General features: G+C 39.7%; 1 protein-coding gene across 1 annotated transcript; it reads left to right on the forward strand.

Moving 5' to 3' along the window:
* The first annotated feature begins 1,178 nt into the window (after positions 1-1,178).
* Positions 1,179-24,239, forward strand: COPS5 (COP9 signalosome subunit 5). Its single transcript, XM_007066203.4, has 8 exons — positions 1,179-1,553; positions 1,989-2,223; positions 5,640-5,768; positions 7,195-7,260; positions 9,249-9,334; positions 14,288-14,399; positions 16,834-16,982; positions 20,361-24,239. The coding sequence occupies exons 1-8, from the start codon at positions 1,399-1,401 to the stop codon at positions 20,443-20,445; spliced, it is 1,017 nt and encodes a 338-aa protein (XP_007066265.1). The 5' UTR covers positions 1,179-1,398; the 3' UTR covers positions 20,446-24,239.
* Positions 24,240-25,658: the final 1,419 nt, after the last annotated feature.

Genomic DNA, 25,658 nt, shown 5'->3' on the forward strand with positions numbered 1-25,658 from the left:
TTGTCAGAGAGGTCCGTGATTACTATGCCTCTCCTTCTGCAGTCACACACCTGTGATCATTCTAGAACAGAGATTATTAATAAGATAGTTGTGGATGGGTAATTACCTGCTCTCCTGCTGGTAATAGCTCACCTTATCTGATCACTCTCGTTACAGTGTGTATGGTAACACCCATTGTTTCATGTTCTCTGTGTATATATATCTTCCCACTATATTTTCTGCTGAATGCATCCGATAAAGTGAGCTGTAGCTCACGAAAGCTTATGCTCAAATAAATTTGTTAGTCCCTAAGGTGCCACACGTCCTCCTTTTCTTTTTGCGGATACAGACTAACACGACTGCTACTCTGATTCCTCCTTCAGTTACTTTCACCCCATGCACGTTACACCTCTCCAAGCAACTTAAATTCATGGGATAAGTGAAGTAGCTACATCCCTCAATACTGCCAACTGCACAAGCATTCAAAACTCATGACTTGCTCCCTACAAATCATGAGACTGGCTTAAAAATCATATTTCAAAAAAATTGCGAGGGATTCTCTTATCTTCTGGATTTTGATCCTTTAGGATCTGCGTAGGTCATCTTTTCAACCTTTTCTTCACAACCAGGAGGGCAAGAATGTACTTTTTAAAAACGAAAGTTGAGCTTCTCACGCAATCCCATTTCAGGAGCTGGGGCTTTACCTAAAGGCATGTCTACACTACTGGCCGGATCAATGGGCAATGATCAATCCAGCGGGGTTCAATTTATGATGTCTAGTATAGCGTGATAAATCGATTGGCAATCACTCTAGTGTCGACTCTGGTACTCCACCTCAACGAGAAGCCCAAGGGGAATTGACGGGAGAGCGTCTCCCATCGACACACCACAACGAAGACACTGGGGTAAGTAGATCTAAGTACGTCGACTTCAGCTACGTTATTCATTTAGCTGAAGTTGTGTAATTTAGATGGATCTCCTCTCCCCTCCCCGCGTAGCGTAGACCAGCCCTAAGACACCAAATACCAAGAGACTCACGATAAAATTGTGAGATTTAGCAACTCTTGACCCCGGGCCCTATCTCTTACTTTCCAGACTTCAACATCCCTGTGTTGCACACGCGTGCGCGAACACCAATATGGGTGTGAATACGTGAGCGCACCTGCGTATCCACCTGAGCGTCTGTGTTGCGTTGGTGACGCATCACCCCGCTGGCAGCCGTGCCTGGTTCTCTGAGCAGGGCTCGGGCGGCACTTCTAAGGCTGGTCGCTAGAGGGCGCGCTAACCAGGCTGTCTCAGGCCCTGCGGAATGTACCATTCCCGATCCTCCCCCAGCTGCTCTAGGACATTCCAGGGTCAGGCTCCCCCCCTCCCGCGTGGCAGTTGGTTTGCGCGGCGGCCCGGTCGGGCGGTGGGGGGATGGCGGCGGCGGCCGGCGCCTCCGGGAGCGGGATGGCGCAGAAGAGCTGGGAACTGGCCAACAACATGCAGGAGGCGCAGAGCATCGACGAGATTTACAAGTACGACCGCAAGCAGCAGCAGGAGATCCTGGCGGCCAAGCCCTGGACCAAGGAGTGAGAGCCGGGGCCAGGGGCCGGCCGGGTGCGCGGGCGGGGACCGGGCCCAGGGGTGAGGGGCCGGGACACCCGGGCAAGGAGCGGGGCGGGCCGGGCCTGGGGCGCGAGGCCCAGGGAGGGAGCTCAGGCTAATGAGAGCGAGGTGGCGGTGGTCCGGAGGGGCAGCGGGGCCTAGGAGAGGCGGGGAGGCAGCGCGGCTGCAAGGGGGGGATATGGGTGGGGAGGTAGCGGGGGCCCGGGAGGGGTGGTTTGGGTCCTGAACCAAGGCGCGGTTCTGGGATGGGAGGAGGTTGAGATGGGGGGCCTTGTTATAATAAACCCCAGCTACTTTCTCTCCCGTCTCCTGTATTTTGCATGTGTTTCCTATGTCTGTTTTCCTTGTCAGATTAGATACTTGGTCTCTTGCTAGCGTCTCTCCTTTTTTTCTTACAGCAACCACTACTTCAGATACTGCAAGATCTCCGCCCTGGCCCTGCTGAAGATGGTCATGCATGCCCGGTCTGGGGGCAATCTGGAAGTGATGGGGCTGATGCTTGGGAAAGTGGATGGGGAAACTATGATTATCATGGACAGCTTTGCTTTACCGGTAGAAGGCACTGAAACTCGAGTCAATGCTCAGGCTGCTGCATATGAATATATGGCTGCATACATAGAAAACGCAAAACAGGTAAATAAAGAGAACTATGTTTTATTGCTGCTATAATAACAAATACGGTTGTAACTTACACTGGGTTTTAAGATAGTCTGTCTAGGTTTTCTTATAAAGTTCCATCACCAGGATATCCTTGCACAAGATCGGAATCAATAAAAAATTGATAGTTCTCTTTTTTTCTCAAATATGTTTAATATCTTTATTTATCATATTTAAATATTGCAGTGTTCTTTCACCTTTGTAGATCTGAGTTCAAATTCAGGGTTGGGTCACCAATTAATTGAGTGTAATTTCCTTTACATTTGTGCTCATCACCTAGGAAATGTGTTTATGGGTGCAGTCGGTTGCTCAAGAATGGTATAACAAAAGAGCTTATTTCTTCACAAATTTAACACAATTATTTGTGGCATAAAAACTAAAGTTCATGTCAAGCATTAAATCTTTGTATTTCACAACTATCTTATTTGGTTGCTATATAACACATACATAATAGGTATAGTGTGGTTTTAGCTACTTATTCTTTTTGGATAATCTATTTTGTTTTCCATCAAAAGAATCCCTAAAATTCATTTGGGAATAAAAAATAAAGGCGTATGTAGTTGTCAGTGTTATTTACTAGTAGTTGCACTTTATAAGCTGTGAATGTTTGAGTCAAGAAGGAACGATTAACTACTGTGAAATAGTTCTTTCCTCCCCCCATACAAAGTTCCCATGTTGCATTCACATTTAGGCCCTGATCTTCCAGTAGGTTCACCTCAGACAGAATTGGAGCTCTAATCTCTGGAGAGCTTGTCCCAGGTTAGAGCTGCTCTTATATTCATCTGCCACATCATATACTTATTTTATATTAATCTCCCACTGAAAGCTTGATAATCCTGTGATGCAGAATGAGCATTAGATCTCATCCAGTTTTCCCCGTTCAATTAGTTTTAGTAAGGCCCTGTCTATACTTAAAAAAGTTTTACTATGTTAATTATATCTGATGTGATTGAGCAGACCATTTCATTAGTGCAGAGTTCTACTAAAGTTAGTGATGGAGCTCAGATTGCAGGATTGGGGAATTCTTATGGAATTCCTGCTATATTTACACTTCGTTTACTTATAGATTTCAGTATAAATTGCAAATTGGGTTAGATTATAATATGAGAAAAGAGCATACATAAGAGGTCTTTTTTGTTTGTTAAAAATATAACTTAGGCTGTAAAAAAAGTTGTAATTTTTTAATTTGCTGCTTTGGTATGGCCAGTTCAAGTACCATTTAAAAAAAAAAAAAATAGAAACAGTTGCTGAGTTGGCAGTAGGGTCTTTTGCCCTCCAACAGGGGCTGGATATCCCCCCACCTCCTCCATTTTTCCTATCCCTGGGTAGTGAGCTTTCTTCTGGACACTAGAACTAATCCCAGCTCAGAGACCCCTGGAGGCCATTTGGAGGCTGGCACCACCCAGGCTCCCCTCTCCCAGGGCACAGGGCCCTGTGAGAAGTACAAGTCCCTGCCCCACTTACTGGGCAGCCATGGGAGGTGAATTCTTCCAGGTCACACGGGAGCTGCTGCTGGTGGTGATTAGGCTTAGCCCATGCCACCTGGTGGAGGTGGAATTGCACCTGGGTGGTGAGTTGGGTGAGCTCCCCAGGGATCTCTGCCCCAATCCACATAAGTGCCCGGCCCTGCCTTTCTCATCCACCTCGTGTCGGGTCATGACAGAAGGGCATTTGGGTTTAATTTGAGTGAGTGGGTCGCAGTGTCACTCAAATTTGCAGAAACTATAAAAGGCTGCGGTGTGTTTTAAAAGCTGTGGTTTCTCAACAAAATTGCGGAATGCTGTTTTCTTACTGTCTTAAATATAACCTTATGCTTACTCAGACTGTTTTAGGTACCTCACTATCCCATTTTAAGTAGGTGATTTTGAAATTTATTTTAATCTAGCTTGTTTTGTCAATAATATATATATGATATCTGAAAAATATTAGTATTCTGTATATTTATTGTTTGTTACAGTGATTTAGCTAATGTGAACATTACATTTTCATCTGAAAAATTAGTGCCAATTCATTTATAATAATCTTACAGGTTATTTGTAACAGAGTGGGAAAGACATTTTTTCTGCAGTCTGTTTACTTTGTGCTGTTGAGCACTTTGATATACAATCAGCGTCTCAATTTTGTGGATGGTCACTTTTGCTATTAGTCTCATGCACTACTGTGATGACTTCATTTTCATTCACTGCTCAGTGAGGAGCTCATGTGCATGCTCTTTCATAGGCCCTGGTCTCTAATCCGGCACTCCCTAGTCCAGCAACATCTGTGGTCTGGCATAGGCACTGACTCCGTGGGTGCTGCGGGGCTGGAGCACTCGCAGGGAAAAATTGGTGCAGAGCATCCCCTGGCGCAAAGCTCCCCTTCCCTCCGCGCCTCTTGCGCGCCGGCAGCCCCGTGCTTACCTCCTCTCTCCCAGAGCTTCTGGAGTGCCGTGAAAAGCTGATCCACAGCGTTCAAGCTCCAGGAGGGAGGGGGAAGATCTGGGGCCAATGGCCGGGACCCCAGGCAAGGGACCACGCTGGGCGCAAAACCTGGGGGTGCTGCAGCACCCCTCCACCCCTACTTCCCACACCTGTGGAGACCCGTTGGCACTCTGCATTGACCTCCCGTGGTTTGGCAAATTCTCTGGTTTGGCACCAGTCAGGTGCCGAGGGTGCCGGACTAGAGAGGTTCAACCTGTAATATCTGAAACTAGTTTAAATTTTTTTAAATTAACTGATAGTAAGTTGACAGTGTTCCCTGATATCAGCTGAAGACATTGACTTCTGTGTTCATTTAATCAGATCTCACCTGTAGGGTTGATAAGACCAAAAAGTATTACTCTTGCTTGGAAGAATGTAGTGATGTATAAATGATCTGTTCTTCTATCTGTATCTATTAAGCATGTAAACTGTAAAGCAAGTAAAAAGATGCTTTTATTTTACGCAAGATCCTGCTTCTGTTTAAAGTTGGTGGCTAAACATCCATTGATTACAATGGATGCAAATCAGACACTGTGTTCTGTCTTGTAGTATTATTATTTTAATGATTTGAGTTTCTTGTTTAAAACTCTGTATTTGTTAGAACTGGTTGGACTGTATAAATCCAAACGCAAGCACTTCTATTGCATGTTGGAAAAACCAATTGTTGGATGCCAGGAATTGAGTTGTTCATATCAGTGTAGTTATAACTTTGTGCCAAATGACTTCTAAAAACGTTTTAACCAGAGAAGGCTTAGGTTATTTAAAAAACATATGAGTTTGAAACTTGGCATAGTAGTGCATGTAGATACTTGCATTTTTTCTTCCCCATAATGTATCTGCAGTATGCTAAAAGCCCAAAAGAGGGCATCTGTCTCTTTCATTATACAAAGAGTCTTTTAATGTTATGTATTTCTTTCCCCTTCACTTCATTAGGTTGGTCGCCTAGAAAATGCAATTGGCTGGTACCACAGCCACCCTGGCTATGGCTGCTGGCTTTCAGGGATTGATGTCAGTACTCAGATGCTTAATCAGCAATTTCAGGAACCATTTGTGGCTGTGGTTGTAAGTATTAGAAGTTTATTAGTTAAGCATTCCATAGTCTGACAAAATTGTACAATAACTTAATTTCTTTGTATTGAGGTGAAAATATTTACTTGCAGTTTTTATCTATATATCTCTATTTATATTTTGTTAAATAACCCTCTGATAGTGTTTGTTTTTTATGGGGGGGGTGTAGAATCCAGGCTTCAGATCAGTATATCTCCCTTACCACGCTTTCTGGGCTAAAGAGAAAGTCAAGACAATGGTATACAAACAAATTTGTTCACTGGGACTGGAGAGATTTCATTCACTGCATCATTCCAGGTGTAGTCTGTTAAAATCTTCTCTAATCTTAGATTAGAAACCATGCTTGTTACTTCAGCAAATAATTGAATAGCCCACACTGAGCCTTCCGCCTTAGATCTAAAAACTTTAGTTCTGTGATTCTCTCAACCTTCTGTAGTAAGGGACGCTGAGTAAAATTGCTCACAAAACCGTGGTATTCCTCATATAACATGCATTATCAGTAAAGTCACAAAGTTATCTTTTTTATATATTCTGAGAAAATTCACTGGGCCCTCCAACCCCTCAGGACTGCAGGTCACAACAATTGAAATAGAAATTTAGCCTTTGATTTAAACAACAACTTTATATAACCACTTGCTCTAGTAAAGAGTGTAAATACCAACAAAAGAATGGAATTATTTGAGGAATAGTTGGCAGTCTAATTAGGATTGTGGGATTAAATTAGAAAAGTATAAACCAAATATTAGAAAAAAGTTCTGGACAATAAAATGTGTTTTGTTGTGGCATAGTCTCCCAAGGAAATGTTGGAAGCCCCTTCAGTTTTACTTCTAAAATGAAACTGGCCAATACACTAGTAAATGTATTGTAGAGAGAATGCATCCGATGAAGTGAGCTGTAGCTCATGAAAGCTTATGCTCAGATAAATTTGTTAGTCTCTAAGGTACCACAAGTACTCCTTTTCTTTTTGCGAATACAGACTAACACGGCTGCTACTCTGAAACCTGTATTGTAGAGAATAATCCTGCATTATGCTCCTGCTCTATTCTTCAGAATAGATTAGATGATCTGATAGGTCTTTTCCATCCCTAATTTTGGGGGGGGAGGGGTCTTAAAATTAAAAGCAACAAGTATCACCGTTGTATTGACTGCCAGATTGCAACATTTTTATCACACACTATAGTACAGGATTTGCTGAGGCTGATACTAACCATTCTGTTAATGTAGAGAAGTGGGATTAATGGGCAGCTGTTGATGTTCCACTTTCTTTTCAGGAGTGCTCCATATAAACTGATGTCAATTACAAAAGTTCTATGCTTTATTAGAGAACATAATGCAACTTTTTCAAGTTATAGTGATTCAGTGTAAGTAGATCAATAAGTATGCCACCTGCATATATCAAAAATCACCTATATTTTTACAGATTGATCCAACAAGAACAATATCTGCAGGAAAAGTAAATCTTGGAGCTTTTAGAACATATCCCAAGGTAAAAGTTAAGGTTAAAAAAAGTATGTGTATTATCAAGATTATTAAACTGTATATAACTAAATGCATGGGCCCCATTTTTAAGGGTCATTGTTAAGCATGAAAAGCACATTATCTGACCTGTCTTTCCTTTTTTTAATATTCTATATCTTCCTTTTTCAGGAAAAGATGTAATTTTTTTCCTAACCTAAAATAAATATTAAAATATCATCATATTATGCATGCCTCTTGGAAGAAAAATAACTTTGGTAAATAATCTGATTTCAGTTTCAGGGTTCCATTGAATTACTAACAGACATAAATAATAAATCTGGGTATTGTCATACTTAAATAGTCCTCTTTACGTGTTGTTTGTGTTTAGAGAGGTTGAATTATAGTCTTGTTTCCACAGTTTTATTCCCTGTTGTACTAAATGTATTTTTAGATATTGGAGCTGCAACATAATTGCAGCAGTTAAATATAGTTGTGCTATTTCTAAAGTTTCTGCGGCATAGATCTATAAGAATTTGGATTATTATAGGGAAGAAGGAATAGTAAATCTATGACTTATTAGTTCAAAATTCTGCTTTTGGCTACACATTTTTTTAAATCTGGGAATCTGTATTGAGATTGCTTTGAGAAAAGCAAGAGTCAGAATCTTATACTTTTATTTTTGACAGTCTTTTCAAAGAAATGTTGTTAGATTCACAGGATAAAAAAAAAAATACCACATTTTGAAATGAAATTTTAAACTGAAAATAATAACATACATAGCAAGCTGAAGATATTTAATTTAACTGGAAATTATTTAAAACTGAAATCTAAATTTTTCCAAGTCTAGTTTTATTTTTATATCAATGATAGAGAAATGAAAGTATAATTTAGTTGATATATCCTCAAATATAATTATACCTTCCTAAATTCCAGTTAAGGCCCTAATCCTGCAAAGAGTAACACACATTCTTATGCACTATGAGTAGTTTTCTTGGCTTCAGTAGGATCGCTCACGGTGCATGAAATTTAAGCGTGTCTTTGCAGAATTGGGGCCTACTTCTGCAATGTGATTTGTTAGCATGGAACTTGACACTCATGCAGAGTACAGGTAAAGTCAAAAGGATTCTGGACATGAAGGTGTGGGCTAGTGTATGCTATTGTAAGAAAGTAGAAATATTATTGTCTTATGGAAGACTCCAATCTGGCATCACATTATAATTGTAAAAATATGTGTGAAAAGTTCCCCATTGCATTCATGCAGTACTTTTTTGTTACGAATGAACAGCAGATCTGCATAGACTTTTTTCTAAACAAAAGGAAATGAGTATTTGTTGTTGTCAGAACTTATGTATGAACCAAAAAAAATCTCATATAAATACTTTCAGGGCACTAAACAGGAAGAAGAAATGTAACTTGAACTTAAAAACCAAATCACAGTTAGACATTCATTTTAGCAGAATGTTTTAAGAGGAGTAATGGAAATGATTCAGGGGGGTGGTATTTGCCAATTCAGTAGTTGTGAAGGCTGCTATTGACTAAACTGGAGACCGAAGTTCTGGGACAGGTATAAGGTGGGCAATAGTAGTGCAGGGTTCATTTCACTACTGTGCTAATGTTTGTCAATCCTGTTCTGGCGCAATCACTTCCAGGGACAAAGAGAGTAGTCTGGTCTCCATGCCCCTTCCATTATTGCCCTAAGATAAAACGATATGGCCGTTTATGGTGGGGATATCTGCCCTATGAGAACTGGCTGAGACCATACTACTTACACGTTTCTGCACATCCATCAAATAGTAATGACTGTTAACCCAGGCCGGATGAACCAGTGATCAAGAGAGAAGATTCCAAAATCCATAAGTCTGCTGGGCCATCCGTTTTCCCTATGGAAGTTGTTGTCTTTATTGGGAACTTGAACAGCATTTGCAAGCAGCCTTAAAATGACTTCTTTCTTTTGCATGAAGAAATGTATTTATTACTTTTTCCACTTACTTTGGTGGTTTCTGTTTAACTTTTCAGGGCTTTAAGCCTCCAGATGAAGGGCCTTCAGAATACCAGACTATTCCACTTAATAAAATAGAAGACTTTGGTGTGCACTGTAAACAGTAAGTAACTCATGAATTATTATCTGAATCATAAGCAGAAGTTCTCAGTCTTTCTCCACCTTCTACCATGGCCCTAAGTGCCATGGTTTCTTGCAATGACCCAAATACGAAAAGCCTTTGTTTTCTTTGTGCTGCTGGCTTTATGGAAAAGTGTTGCTAGCTGTCATTCAGCAGGGAGATGGTTTGGGGAACACTGCTTCAATGAGTCAGATGAATGCTCTGAGCAGCTGTGTCAACGCAGCTAGCATTTTGCCATCTTCAAGCATTGCTTCTCTGGAGTAGTGTAGTGGGGGTGGAAAGAGGAGCTGCTGCAACGAGAATGGGCTGATTAGCATCAAAGGAGGCAGGAAAAAGAGCTGCTGTTAATTTGCTTTCCTTTAGTCTTAGAGGTCATTTGGTTTTAGCAATTTTTGCTCCATACCTGTTCTCATGACCCAGTTGAAGTTTGCAGTTTGAGAACTCTTGACTCAGAATCAGTGTTTAAAATAATTTTCAAATTCATATCATTGTCAGTTTATGATGTATGATATAAAATATTACTTAACACCATTCACTTGGGAGGGCAAGTTATCCTTTTGGTATATTTGGTACTTATGCATACAACTCTCACTGTAATTAATGAGTTACATGTTGAATGATTCATATGTTGATGAAGGGCTAGACTCCAAAGGGATGGGTAGTTAAAACTCTGGAGAGGTGTGGGAAATTGCATTATTGGCAAAAAATGTAGTCTTTCAAGGCATTCCTGTCGTCATATTAACAAGAAAAAAAACACTTTTCCCTTTTCCAAACTAACAACTTGAAGGCCATGCACTTAAAAAAATAAAGCTTTATAAAAATCTCAGCTGGTAACTATTATTAATTATTTGCATTACCATACCAGGAGCAAAGTAGAATTCCCTGGCAAACACTTAACTGCTAGTCATTCTGACTATTCATTATAAAGCAAACATTCTAGATCAGGGGTGGGCAAACTACGTCCCGGGGGCCACAACCAGTCCTTCAGATGGTTTAATCCGGCCCTTGAGCTCTTGCCAGGGAGCGGGATCCGGGGCTTGCCCCGCTCCATGTGTGCTGTGGCTCTGCGCATCTCCCAGAAGCAGCAACATGTCCCCCCTCTGGCTCCTACGCTTAGGGGCAGCCAGGGGTCTTCGCATGCTGCCCCCGCCCCAAGCACCACCCACACAGCTCCCACTGGCCAGGGTTCCTGGCCAATTGGAACTGCACAGGTGGCACGTGCAGACAGAGCAGTGTGCAGAGCCACCTGGCCACGCCTCCGTGCAGGAGCTGGAAGAGGGACATGTTGCTGCTTCCAGGAGCCACTTGAGGTAAGCGCTTCCTGGAGCCTGCACCTCTGACCCCCTCCTGTGCCCCTGCCCTAGCCCTGATTCCCCTTCTGCCCTCTGAGCCCCTCGGTCCCAACCCAGAGCACCCTTCTGCACCCCCAACCCCGCATCCCCAGCCCCAACCGAGAGCCCGCGCCCCCAGCTGGAGCCCTCACCTACCCCAACTCCCTGCCCCAGTCCAGAGCCCCCTCCCACACCCTGAACTCCTCATTTCTGACCCCACCCCAGAGCCCTCACCCCCTCCTGCACGCCAACCCCCCAATTTTGTGAGCATTCATGGCCTGCCATACAATTTCCATACTCAGATGTGGCCGTTGGGCCAAAAAGTTTGCCCACCCCTGTTCTAGATGAAGTTAGATTGTTTGTGCATTTCTGTGGCATTAGATTTTTTTCTTTAAATTTACCATTACCTTTTTTAATCTGTTCTCAGATAAATGGAATTTTTCAATTTTATAAAAATTGTAATAATTACCATAACAGTCTCCCTCTCAGATAGCTAGTTAGTATCTGTTCTAAGTAATTGTCTGTCTTGAAGCTGCATGAAAAGATTTACAGAAGAGGACTTCCAATCTTCCCCAGGGGAGGATAGTCATGAAAAAAGAGGAGGGGTTGAAATTGCAGACACTAATTATGCTTTAGTCCTTTGGGTGAGGAATTGCTAACACCGTGGTATCTGTGATGTTCGTTCTCCTGCAATATGAATGAATCATTTGTACCACAGAAGATTAGAATAGTCGTTTCCACCCACTAGTATGTGTACCAGGACTTGTAAATCTGGTTTTAGTGACAGTTTCTTTCAGCTTCTCTTTCCTACCTTAATGATGAGCTTCTGTGTTTGGGTCCTGGTGTGGTGGCAGTGCCAGTGGGCACTGGGTAGAAAAGCAGAGCTACTGCTTTATAATCGTATACACATGTCCAGCCACCACCTTGGGGAGTGACTGCATTCAAACACTTCTCAGCCATGAATCAGCCCCAGTGTTGCACTTTTACCTCATCTTTGACTGCTATTCTATTACAGTACTTAGGTGAGAGGTCCTCTTTGAGGAAGAGCATGCTAAATAGGTTTTGTGTATTATACCAAATGCCATCTCCCTTAATTAAAGTGTCAATTCCTAATGATAAGCACCTCAATTAATATTGAAAAAGCATTTAGCTTATAAATTTACAAATGTGAAACTTTTGTAAATGTCTCTGCTTTTGCCATTTAATTTTTAAAAGGGAATTATATTTGGCATGTTACTTCACATTTTAAATTTTTCTTCAGGTGTATATTTGTAGATATATGACCACACACACACACTCACTCACACTCTTCCATGATATTTTAAATTGGGCATCATTTTCCTTTATTTTTACTAAATTGGTGAATAAACTATTTGTCAGATGATTAAAGCACAGGCCTGGGAATTGGGAGATCAGGGATCTAATTTTGATTCTGCCCACAGATTTCCTTAGGCAATTCACCTTTGTGCCTAATTTTTCTGTAAAGTGAGGATCTTTCTCTTCATCACAACAGTATGAAGTTTAATTTATCCATTTTTGTAAAAGACTTTGATCATCTCAGATGGAAGATGCTATGGAAATGCAAAGTAAAATAACTGATTTTTATTACAGGAAAAGTACAAAGCCAGTACAAGGGGGTTAATTGTAAAAGCACATTTTAACAGCAAAAATGGACCGTTTAATATATCTCATATCTCTTGTTGCTGACTCTCCCCTATCACTTATTGTTTTGGCTTTCTAGCTCATTATATGGTTGAATTGGTCAGCATTAGTAGATTTCACTTATAAGTGCATTTTTCCTAATATGGTTATGTTTTACCTAACAGGTCTCCCAAGAGCAAGGTTAACATCATTGCTAATGGATTAGTGGATCTGTACCATTTAAATTATTCAAAAATAACTTCTGTGCAGTGACAGAGGAAAGACTGGCAATTTTTTTTAAAAGAATGATTTAGTGATTTTAATTGGATAACATATAAGTGGCAGTTATATCTGCATCAAAATAAAACCATGTAAATGCTGTAATAGCCACACAAGAACAGGAAGCCCAGCAATCATTTAACTTAACTTCAGTTCTCTAATACCCAAAAAAGTGTACCTCATGTTCCAACTCCCAGTATGATGCCTTTAGTACATCGATAGAAATGTTCTTGCATAGCTTAAAGTGAAGATTACCTTTTGGGCATGTCAGGTTCTCCTTTTATTAAATCCTACATGAAATTTCTGTTTTCAGGAGCATCACACTAACAGCCTTCTGAGAATTACTTTTAACAGATGTTTGAAAAATTGTGACAAAACTTAAAAACAAATGAACAGATCTCTTTTCTCCCCGGTCCTATTGCAGTCTTTCTATTCCTTGACAAATCTGATTTCTCTTCCTGCAGGCCTCAATCCATTTTGCAAGCACTTCAGAATGAGTACATCAAAAGAGACAATCTATAGAAGGCATGAGCTAGGGAGGGCAGGAGGGTTCCTTTTGGTTTACACATTAAGGATGAATTCCCACTAATTGGAAAGGGGATATGTTCTACAGTTGGCAAGGCTTTCTATATACACCTGTATTTATAAAACAGCTTAATGGCAGAAATAAGTATTTTTTTTAAATACCAAACCTTCTATTTTTTTACTTTCAGCATAATGCACATCTGAGCAGCAGAGAAGGTTGCAATATGTATTGTTGTCTTGTAAGATGCAATATGAATTGTATTTAAAACAAAACAGGATAGCTTATCTTCCTTATTCCTTTGTTGTGAATTCTGTAATATCAGGAAAATCTGTCTTATTAACACCTAAGGTGCATAACAAGGGATAAATAGGCTCTTTGTTAAGCTTACCACTGTCCAACATTGCCACTTATCACATTCCACTAGATCACTAGTATTTCAATTTACTTTTATCTATAAATTATAATAATATTTATGATAGCACCCAAAGGTCCCAAGCAGGATCAGGGCCTCTTTGTAATATGTACTATACAAACACTACAAAAAGGACAGTAGCTGACCCCAAAGATCTTGTGTTACAACAGAACCTAATGACAGGTTTCAGAGTAGCAGCCGTGTTAGTCTGTATCCGCAAAAAGAAAAGGCGGACTTGTGGCACCTTAGAGACTAACACATTTATTTGAGCATAAGCTTTCGTGCGCTACAGCTCATTTCATCGGATGCATTCAGTTTCCACAGTGGAAACTGAATGCATCCGATGAAATGAACTGTAGCTCACGAAAGCTTATGCTTAAATAAATTTGTTAGTCTCTAAGGTGCCACAAGTCCTCCTTTTCTTTTAACAGAACCTAAGTGGATGAAGAAAACAGCATTTGGTTAGTTATAACTGTATTAAAAATGCATACATCAGACACAGGAGGGAAATCCCTCCTCAGAGAAATATTCATGGTGTAGATCTTAATGTGTGTTACTGTTGGACCCTAAAACATTGTGTCATTTGTCACATTGGTTGTTCCGTTAGTCTTTGCATTTTTGAGAAATGCATTTACTTTCTATTTATTCCTTTTCAGATGCCTGTGACCATGAGGATTTGATTGTAAAATACCCTACATCTTTGACTGGTAGCTAACTAAAAAATTTGCTTTGTTTTTTTAAAATAGGTATTATGCTTTAGAGGTCTCCTACTTCAAATCATCTTTGGATCGTAAATTACTTGAACTACTGTGGAACAAATATTGGGTGAACACACTCAGTTCTTCTAGTTTGCTTACTGTAAGTAGAATAATATATCCTATAAGAGTTTAGGTACCTCTGACTCCTTGGTGCTAGAGGTAGGGATCTATGCTGCAAATTGCTTAATGGGAGACTGCTGAGTAATTTTGACTCCAGATTTAGATTCTGTGCATCAGGTTTTACAAAACCAAATAATAGAGGAAGGTTTTCATGAACATAAATAAAACCTTTCTGTAAACATTTTTCTGTTTTTACTATTTGATAACCAGAAAGTGAAGCTAACTAGTTTGTTCTCATTGTTTAAGCTGAGTTTCAGTTAAATCTATTTTTTAGTATAACATTTAGTATCCCCTTACTGCACAGTAGTAATTAGTATCCATTAAAGGTTACCAGGTATATAGGCTATATATTATTGATGGTATTGCTAATTTTATTATAACTCCTTTTAAGCCATACTGAGTACCTTCAGAAAGGGACTGCTTTTTGTTGTAACCATGTGCCTCAAGTAGAAATTGTGACTTGACCACTAGATAACTACCATCCATTGCATTCACCGTACTTCTGTTATGAACATACTTTTTACTTTGGATTCAAATCTCATTTACTTACTTCAATAAAAATCCAATGCACAGTGATTATTTTAGTCACGGGGTAGAATGCACGCATTCTTTATGTGTTTTTACTCTGCAAAGCAACTCTGTAAAATGATATTGTGAGACTCCCTATTCTCTCAATTATTTCAAATCAAATTTGCTGCATTTGCAAATAAAAATATTGTTCTTTCCTAACTTCCAATCCTGGAAACTTGAATAGGGATTTGAAAGTCAAACTTTGCTTTTTCCAGCTTCATGCCTAGTAAGAGATTCTGCCTACAGTAATACCTGTGCAACTCCAGTGAGCCAAACTGACACTATTTCATACTCTGTACAAGTCTGTTGTATTCAGTTGCATTGCATAGTTTGTAAATTAGAGCAGAATAATATCCATTATTCTCAGTGAGGTTGCATAAATTGAACAGAGGGCAAAACTTGGTCCTTCATTTCTCTAGCAATGTTAATATCGCTTGGTTGAGTACTTTAACCAGTGAAAACTGAATACTTCCTGTGATCCATAGGAACCTAGTCTGTAGACATGTAGTTCTATATTCCTGTGAGCTGTAGGAAGAAATACCAGGTAAGGAACAGATTTAGGAGGTTCAAGTAGGAGAGCTTCCACCATTTTGGAGGGTGCTACGTGTTGAACAGGAGACTTCAGTGCTTCCACACACCTTAGGGATGAAGTCAAGACTTTGCTGTGTCTGTGTTGGGCTCCATCTTCTGCTGCCACGATTGACTCTAAATTCAGTTGTGCAGCTTGCTGTGAATTCAGAGACACTCCATATCCCACCATCTGTGGTACTCCAAAATTTAGATCAGTGTATAATCTGACACCCAGGGAGCTGGAAGATCAGCCACTCACATTAGGGGGAAAGAAGGTTCTGAGCCAGGCTACCTGTTCAACGTAGGGAAAGCTGAGGATGAAGATGAGGAGCCAGGCCTGGAGAGCATAGCAATAAAGAAAAACAAAAACCTCCTTTTAAAATAATGACTGTCAAATCATTAGGTTTAATATCAGACTGAGTATTTTCAACTGAGAGTCGTGGGAGGATAAGGAGGGGAAATGGGAATGAGGGGTTATTTCATGGTGATAGAATAATTTTAATATTACCACAGTTTTTCAAAGCTAGAAATTTTGACTGTTTAGACCATTTTTCCCCCTCATCAATATCAATTAAACTATCCTATTGACAAAGTTCATTCATTTTTTTCAGTTTTACACAATGCAAAATTCCACCCTGGAATGTTTTGCGTGTTTTTCATTGGTAATTTTAAAAAATTACCTTCAACCTAAGATGTCTTGTGGTGTATCACACTGGGAGTAAATTTTTTTTTTTATGGCCAATCGACGAAACCATTAAAATGAGCTTATAATAGAAATACTGATAGGTCCTTCCCTGCTACCACATCTCTGAAATGAGACAGTAAAAGTGCTTAGCATTATCTATCAATGTGCAGCTCTCTTTTTTTTAAGATTCCTCCATCCCCCAAAGATTTCCCTCTGCAAAGGCCAACCACTGTGCTGATTGTCCTGGCCATGGATGACTAGATGTCACTTATTCTGGCTCTGCTGTTCCTGTATCACTAGGGGGGTGGCTCCAGAACAGCAAAGAGCTCCCACTCTCCGGGTCTAAATATTCTGCATACTTCATGCCCTCAGCTCTTGCTAGCAAGTAGTCAAAGGACTGAACTGGTCTCAGATGCACATCATTCATGTAGGTTACCTGTTGAGCTCCAACTGGTCTGCCATGCTAAGCCCAGCACTACTTAGACTTAAAGGTATTTTGTGAGGTTGCTTACTTGTGTATTTTGTGCATAAATACCAACACGACTTACAGCTCTATCTATAATACATATATAATATCTTATTCCAACAGAATGCTGACTACACAACAGGCCAAGTCTTTGATTTGTCTGAAAAATTAGAACAGTCAGAAGCCCAGCTGGGCCGAGGGAGTTTCATGTTGGGTTTAGAGACACATGACAGAAAATCAGAAGACAAACTTGCTAAAGCAACAAGGGACAGGTGAGATAATACATGTCTGGATTTTGTAAGAAATGCTATTCTGTTTTAAACTCTAAGTTCACATACTTTAAACTGTGATTTGTAGGGAATTATTCTCCAGTTCCTTAGCATTTTGGAGGAGTCAGAGTAAAAAATACACTGCTGTAATTTAGAAATTAAAATATAGAAATACCTCATTTACATCACAAAGGCAATTACAATTTTTGTATTTACTACAGCGAATAAACTGTTTATTAACTGAAGCCATGAAGAAATCCCTTTGGATTTATTATGTATTGCAAAGCTTTTGTGTCTTCTTAAGCATCCAGACAAGATGCTAGGGACCTTTGACCTGCTTCAGCATGGCATTTCTTTGGTGGGCCTCATAAAAATGACGTTTCAAACTTCTGTGTTGGCTCCACTAAAGTTATTAACCAATTCTGTATTTCTAGTTGATCGGTTTTTAATCAAAAATATCCCTGTTAAAGTTCATTCAAAATATAGGCAATTTCTCAAAAGGCTAGCATAGGTTGAGCATTGCATTTCTTATTCTTGTAAGTGTGTTCCAACAACAGCAAAGAGGAGAGAAAAGAGTAATCAATATATACATTAAAGTAAGGACTTTTGCCATCCCTCTAAACAGCATTTTACAGTTCTGTCTAAACCATGTGGTTAGTCTTATAAAAAACTGAGGACTTGCCTTTCACATCTTTTGCATAAAACATTTCCTTCCACAAATGACCACGCTGCACCTGAAGTAGGGGTGGACATTGTCGTGGCTTGCTGGAAGAGGGGTAGCAGTGCTTTATGGATGGGGGAGGAAGGAGGTCAGAAGCTGCTGCAAAAAGGGTAGGGGGGGAGTCAGTGTGGGCAATGCTGATTAATCTGGGAATGTAAGTGCGGAAGGCTTTAAAAAAGGCAGGTTAGGACATTAGAAGACAGTCCTCCACGCATCAAGCAAGGCAGCACCCACTCTCCTTCCCCTCGAGGTGGCAAATATCATATTGGTTAGGACCTGCTCTGGGTATTGTGCTAGTCTCTCCTTTTTAGGGGGGCTGGGAAGGAATTTTTCCTTCGCCACCATATTGGCTTATTATGGTGAGGAGGAAAGGGGGTTAGGTTGTATATCACAACTCATTTTGTAAGTGTGGGGCAGATGTCCAGTGCAGATGCTCCCTGGGGAAGACATCCAATGGTCAGATAAATGGCCTCGTAAAGGACTTAAAAAGGAGGTGCTGGCTAAAGGAACGGAATGGGGAAGGGCTTCTATGATTGGTACAGTAGGCAGCCAACCCCACTTTCTAATAGCCCACTTTAACCCTCCTAAGAGTGGGGGTGAATGGCAAGGTCCCAGCCATGGGTTGGCTGGGGGGACCTGGATGGAAAATGAAAGGGGTGGGGGAGCTGGTGGAAGCCCAGGTAGTTATTTGAATGAACATGGACTTTTCTGCACTGTGTACTTGTATCTGCATCTACAAGTTACGGCCTGATTAAATCCACAGGAAGTGTATCCTGTCCTCCTTTTGGTGTAGCCGGACAAGGAGGAAACCTTTTAGGAAGACCTTTATGAAAATTGTATGTTTCAGATTAGTTAGCTATCCTGATCACAAATATAATTTTCTATTATCAGTTAATGAACATACTATACCTGGATGCATATTATTTAAAATGCACTCCTGATGCTTTCTTCAAAAATATTTCCTTTTTTTTGTTGTTGCTTTAAAGAATTACCCGACCTCCTTTTTGGGCTCTGAAGCTCTTAGGTGATCACCTGTTGCTTTTTCATTAGCTTTCATTAGTCGCCAAAGCAGTTTTTTTACAACTTGATTTAATGTCCAATATGGTTACATATATATCTATGGCACTATTTAACTGTTGAACCAGTGATGCTTTACAAACTATGAAATGTCTTCCTGTGTTGTGTAGTAAGAAAGAAGCATTTCAAGTAATTTACTTCAAATAAGTGTCCCTAGAACTCATCATTGTCCAGCTATGCTGGAAGAAGAAGAACAGGAGGCACTGGATGTGGTTTAATTAGAACACAACTCTATTCTTAACAGTCTGGGAGTACCTGGCAGATAAAAGTATACAGTTCAGATAATTCCATGATCATTTTCATATATACCCGGGGGCTTCCGTCAGCCCTTCCCCTTTTCCATCCTGGTCCCCAGCCAACCTGTAGCTGGGACCTCACACCCCACCCCTCTATCCCCCACAAACACACACATCTCAAATGAGTTTTGGGGGGGGCTATAAAGGCAGGGGGGTTGGCTCCCAGCCGTGCCATTCTAAGAACCCCCCCATGTCTGTTCATTTAATACCTCTTTTAAATCTTTCACAAATCCATTTTATCTGATCTCTGTATCCATTCCCTACGGAATACCTGCACTGGACATTGACCCCATATTTACATAATGAGTTGTGACATCTTAGCCTAACTCCTGTTCCATGTTTGCCCCAACTAAGGCCCGCTCCCCACGCGCCAACCTACTGTGGGGAAGGCAGAAAAAAACCACTTTGCATTGGCTAATCTGGTCCATGGACCTATATAGTGTCCCCTCTCTTCCGGTCACCTGGGGGAAAGGATGGGTCAGCGTGCCCATGCTAACCTGCTCTACAGTTGCTGTAAAAATCACACCATGCCTCTCAAATCCCTTCCTCTAGCAAGTGTGATGACTGCCCCACCACTTACTGTACAGTGTGGTCATTATAGTTCTGGCATAGTTATTGTCCTTTCATATTTTCATAGCTTTTTAAGCTTGTTAATCAAAATGCTATTAGAATCTAGCGTGAAGAGGTTCTTGTGGGTGACAAAAAAGAACACTTAACTTTTTCAATCCACTGTGCCACTTCAGTGGCATGGCTTCAGTGAAGCACTGGGGTTTCTTTCCTTTCTAATTGTTACAGGATTTGAACTGGTCAGATATAGACTATAACTCTTTCAGAGGTGAATGAGGGTGGTGGTTTTGTTTTGTTATGCTAAAACCATTAGCAGAACATATTTAATTTCTCATATACACTTGCTAAAAAAGCGAAGTATTGGAACTGATTTTCTATTACATGAGTTCAGGGTTTTATATTTCCTTTACTATAGTTAAATTAAAACCTAAAATAATGGATGGAATTCAGTTTCCTGTATTTTAGGTTAATGTCCTAAACTGTTGGACAAAAAGTATAGTCTGAAATTGGTTCTTGACATGTAAAGAACTTGTCAGTTTACCTTTTCAGATAACTAATAGCTTTTGGCAACAACTAAATTGATGTGTGACTTTTCATATCTGGACAGTTGTGAAGATTCATGGGGTTATGGGCACCCCGAACTCCTGAGACAGTCGAATAACTTATAATACAGTGACAGTTCGGTGTTTAGCCAATGTTGAATTTATACTTGTTTTTCAGTTGCAAGACCACCATAGAAGCTATACATGGATTGATGTCTCAGGTTATTAAGGATAAACTGTTTAATCAAATTAATATTGCTTGAAGTGCATCGCCAGCTGATATGCATCTCCAAGGCTGAAAAAGTCATGGTTATTTCTTTCTTTTGGACATGTTCAGTTTTGGAATTAAAGTAAGAATGGATAATTATTCAGTTAATTTGTAGTACTTTCATCTTTCCCACCTTTTTGCCCAGTTTTAAAGAACAGATTGTTCTGAAATTTATTGTAAACTTTGTTCTCTATCATAAAACACAACCATTTTGGATAATTGTTTCAGAAGAAAAGTAAATGTGACTGTTATTAGATGCTTCTCTTTAGTATTTATATCTGTTATCAATCTGCAATAAAAAAAATAAAAATGAGCAAGTGATTTTTTTGTAAACACTTATTTCTAGCATTTCATTTTTTTCTGCTGTTTCCCCAGAACAAATTCTTCTAATTCATCTAGTTTAGAGAGACAATAAAGCTAATTTAAGAAATTCTATTTTTGTTAAGAACATAATTTTAATATGCTTTCCCAACTCTTCTTTTAATTTTAAAACCTTGAATCCCTTTAGGTTAGTTTTTTAAGCAAAATTCTAATTGAAACATTAATCGCTTATTTTTGCAGATTGACTCAATGGGGGTCTGTTCTCATTCATGTATTGTAAGAATATCTTGCAGCCACGCAGTGGAATTTATTTGCTAATACCCTACTGTGTTCCGTAGAAAAAAGAGTGGCAAATGAATGGAAGCCAGGGGAGTGATAGAATTATTAGTACACAATGCCCTAATGTCATCCAGATATGATTAGAGAATAGAAAATAAAATGAATGTTGTTATTCTTTACATACAACTCAGCAGTTATGAAAGAACAGTAATTCAGTGTTTGAAATCCCTGATGTAACTCTGTTACGGTATATGTGTATAATAACAGTATCATTAACCTCCTTATGAACAAGAAGATTGTGGCAAACAAAATGTGTATGCTAAAACTAAAATAAACATCCAGAGAAAGATGTGCAGTTGAAATATTAGTCTTCTGTGAAGTTTTTCTTTTGAATAAAAAAAGTTTTAAGTCTTAATAAATTATCATGCTTGAGATGATCTCCATGCAATTTCTCTCTTGAAGACTCTTGTGCTGTATGTACTTAGTGCATTGTGTATTAAAGTACTTAACTAAAAATAAGTGGATTTGATTAAAAAAACAAGGAAAAGCAGAAGCTTCTTGCAAATGCACAAAACCTCCATTTTTACTGAGTGCGTAATTTGCATTTAAAGTGATGGAGCACCATTAGGAAACAGTTTTTTGCAAGAGGGCTGAATGTGTCTCCCTCTTTACGTTTTAATGTGTTGCTTTTTTAAATTTAGTTTCTTGACTTTTTAAGAATTCCAAACAGTAATTGAAAATGTAAAATATAGCTGAGTAGTCAAATAACAAATTTGCAGTTAAGCCATCTAGTTATCATATGATTACATAAACCTATGTGTATTACCATTATCCTTTTCCAACCCTCCCTCTGTTGCTTGTCACACACGCTTGTTTCATGACGGGGAAGAAGATGAAAAATGAATGTCTTGAAAAATCAATTTAATCTAAATCTAGGACTATAAACACTAAAATGCATGAATCATAATTGTATGCTTATAATTTGGTGTCACTGCAGGGTTAAGTTTGTTTGGGTGCCTTTATGCTGTATTTCCATAGTTTAAGATGTTTAGGTTTCTTTTAAGTTTATCCTTAATCCTGAATTTCCTGTGTTTACAGTGTTTATTTTGGGGATAATTTACAATATGCTTCTTGTAACATGCTGTAAAGCTTTATACCTTACATAATTGATATGTACTCTCAACCTTAACTATGCCCTGATGTCAGTCTTTTGTCTGGGAATTTTTAATAGCTATTATTTGTATAATGCTTTTCATTCAGATGGATTCCTGTGTACTTTAAGCAGATATACAAGTTATAAAATGGAATTATGTCACTCATGAGGAAAATCCAGGCACCTCTAAAGTTAAAATGTAGCAAATATTTAAGAGCAACATTATGTAACATTTTAGAAAAGGAAATTAATTAGAACTTCAGGGGCAGCTTAGGCAGAATGTAAAATTACCTGACTTAAAATTTAGTAAATTCAGCGTAAATTCTTCTCCATAGGAAAAAATGCCATGGGATCTTTAATGATCACAAGATGGTCAGTCATCAGTGTCTTCGTGGCCTTACCCTATGACCTAACACTGGCAACTGTAGGTTGTGCAGGAGCAGACACACTGCTCAGAGCTGCACTGTATGTAGTCCCTTTTAGAAAACTTAAAAAAAACATACAGCAACTGTATTGGGATACTGGGGAAAGTAATTTTTCCCCCAGTGTTTCCCACACAAGAACTCACGAAACTACAGTCTAGTATGCAACCCTTATCACATAGAATGAATATGATATATGACAAAAAGCAAGAATACTAAGCACGGAACATTAGAAAATGGGTTTTTCTTTAGCTGTATACTAAATATCTCTTCGGAAACACAACTCAAGTCATCAGTGAGAATTTGCTATAAGTGCTGATCTCAAGTTGTGACAGTCCAAATATCTATGTAACATGTTAGTATAATATAGCCTTTTCAGAAATCCTCCGTATTTTAGCATGTGTACGTGATATAGTAGTTTTAATAGTTACTTTTTAAAACCCTGGTTTCAGAAATTTAAACTCTGCTTGTTTAAAATGGCAATGAACTGAAACTTCACTTACATATTATCAGGCCAAATAGCTATTTTTATTGCATATAATAAAGACTTTAGGCTTTCAGGTGCTATTTTATAATGTGTTAGCTAAATCATAGCAATTTTTTTATTCATCTAAATTTGACAAAAATATACAGACCTAAGCCAGTATTCATTTATATAATTTGTTTCATAATTTACTGAACACACACTATGTTTGTGCCCCATGCCAGGCTCTTGGTACTGTTCAGGAAATGAAATAGTAACTTGCTAGTATTTGGTGAGGCATTCATACCCCTATTGCTATTCCTGACTTGGCTTTTACTGAGGCTACAGTGCTGTTTCTTTCTCTCCAAGCTGCCCAACAGCAACAAAAATTGCTAGCTGTCTTACATAAAGGCACATTTATGGGCATATTCCAGAACACAGAGAATCATAAAATGTATGGTAAACAGAATATAAACACAACTGGCCAACTGCTACAAAAAAAACTTAGGGAGCTAGTCTCTAACCTAAATTCCGTAGAATAGTGGTTGAAATGTGAGAACCTTATGTGTTTGGACTTGACAGCTGCATGTTGTCTTTCCTTGGTATAGAAATGTGTGATCTTCTGTTTGACGTATCACTTGTTTACAAATTAATAGATTACACAATTCAGTCCCTGGTATCATGCATGTAGTGTAATTTGACAGCACACTGCAGTATTTCAGGGCATGTATTTCTGTTGCACAACCACATTTCATTTGATTTCATTTGATTAACTTTTTTTTATTTTTAGAAAACAGATTTCATGTTAGAAATAAAAACAATTCAAACAAGCACAGTAGTTTCCTCAATTAGTGTTACAAAGGGAGGTGTTAGATGAACTTATAGACTTTTATGTTGAGAATTGCATTTGAAATCCCCATCCTTTCAGAAGTCATCAAAATTTCTCCTGTATCTCAATATATGCTCAGATATTTCCAACCTGTGAGTACTATATTTTACTGCGTGTATTAATTTTAGTCTGTAGAAGCTCCATAGCACAGGAGAAACGTGTATTTCTAAGTCTAAAAGATTAGAGACGAGGCCAGAATTATAGATAGGATGCTAACCTCCTTTACTGTACATGCCCTTATTAAAGAAATCTTCTTAAACTACCTTTCAGTCTTGTTCTTTGATTATTGAACTATTCAAGGATGCACTGGTGCCCCACCAGAACTGCTATTGCTGCTTTGCAGTTCTCTGTTTAAATGCACACTAAATTCTGGCAATGGAGCAACTACCCCTACATCAGTTCTGAATCTGCGGCCTGCGGGCCAATTTCAGCCCAGTCAGCACAGAGCTGCAACCCTTGTGACATCCTCAGGGCCATACAGGTAGTATTGGATGCAGCCCACAATGGTAAATAGGTTGAGAACCACTGCCCTAAATGAATCTTTTTGTCTGGAAGATGGAAATGTGCTGCTGTGAATAGCACATTGAACTGGGATGAAGGTGCATTTTGATTATATTTTCTGATTAGGATAGAGCCAAAGTGGTAGAATTGTTCGTAACCTTGAACAAAATGTTATGGTGGTTCTTTCAAAAGTTTACAACTGAACATTCACTTAATACAGCTTTGAAACTTTTCTATGCAGTAGAAAAATGCTGCTTTTTTAACCATCTAAAGTTAAATGAAACAAGCATAGAAAGTTTCCTTACCTTGTCAATTTTTTTAACGTTCCTTTTATTTTTTAAGTAGTTTACTGTGCTGTATTCGCTTTTTTGTTTTTTGGTTTTTTTGGCTCTGCTGCTGCCTGATTGCGTACTTCCGGTTCCATATGAGGTGTGATTGACGAGTCAGTTAGTAACTCTGTTGTTTGCAACTCTGAGGTTCTACTGTATTATCTCTTCTATGTGAAATTCACTTATTTTTTCCAAAGCAAAAACATACAGCAAGTTTTAATGCAGTGGTTCTCATCTGATTACTCATTGTGGGCCACAGGGGCCAGGTGGCAGGGCAGTGACTGCCCTGGAGCTTGCGGGGCCAGGTGACTGCCTCCAACCCCTGCCATGTGGGGTGGGCCGGCTTCTCACCCTGGACCCCCTCTGCACAGCTGCCCCAGACCCTGCCATGCGGGGTGGGGACAGCTGTCCTGCATCCTGCCACATGAGGCTGGAGTTTGCAGGGCCGTGTGGCTGCCCTGACTCCGGAACCCCACCAGGTGGCTGACCCGGGCCCAAGAGCTCATGGGCCCTGCTGGCTGCCTCAGGCTCCAGAGCTTGTGGGTTCACCAGAAGCACCAGGCCCCAACCCCATGGGGCTGGCCAGGAGCCCCTGACCCCACGGGTCCACCAGCAGCCCCAACCCCTCCCCCGCTGCACTGGGCGGCGGGGCAGCCCAGCTGGACCCCTCCGCATGTGGCAGCTGGAAACCCACTGGACCTTGGCCATGTGCTCTGGCCTTTAGCACACAGCTGAGCTGGGCTGCAGCTATGTGCTAATTGGGCTGCGTGCAGCCCATGGTTGAGAACTGCTGTTTTACTGTTCACTAACTTTTCTGAGGTTTTATACTTGAATTACTAAGTTTTAAGACT

This window comes from Chelonia mydas, chromosome 2 (assembly GCF_015237465.2).
Source record: "Chelonia mydas isolate rCheMyd1 chromosome 2, rCheMyd1.pri.v2, whole genome shotgun sequence".
Classification (NCBI taxonomy): domain Eukaryota; kingdom Metazoa; phylum Chordata; order Testudines; family Cheloniidae; genus Chelonia; species Chelonia mydas.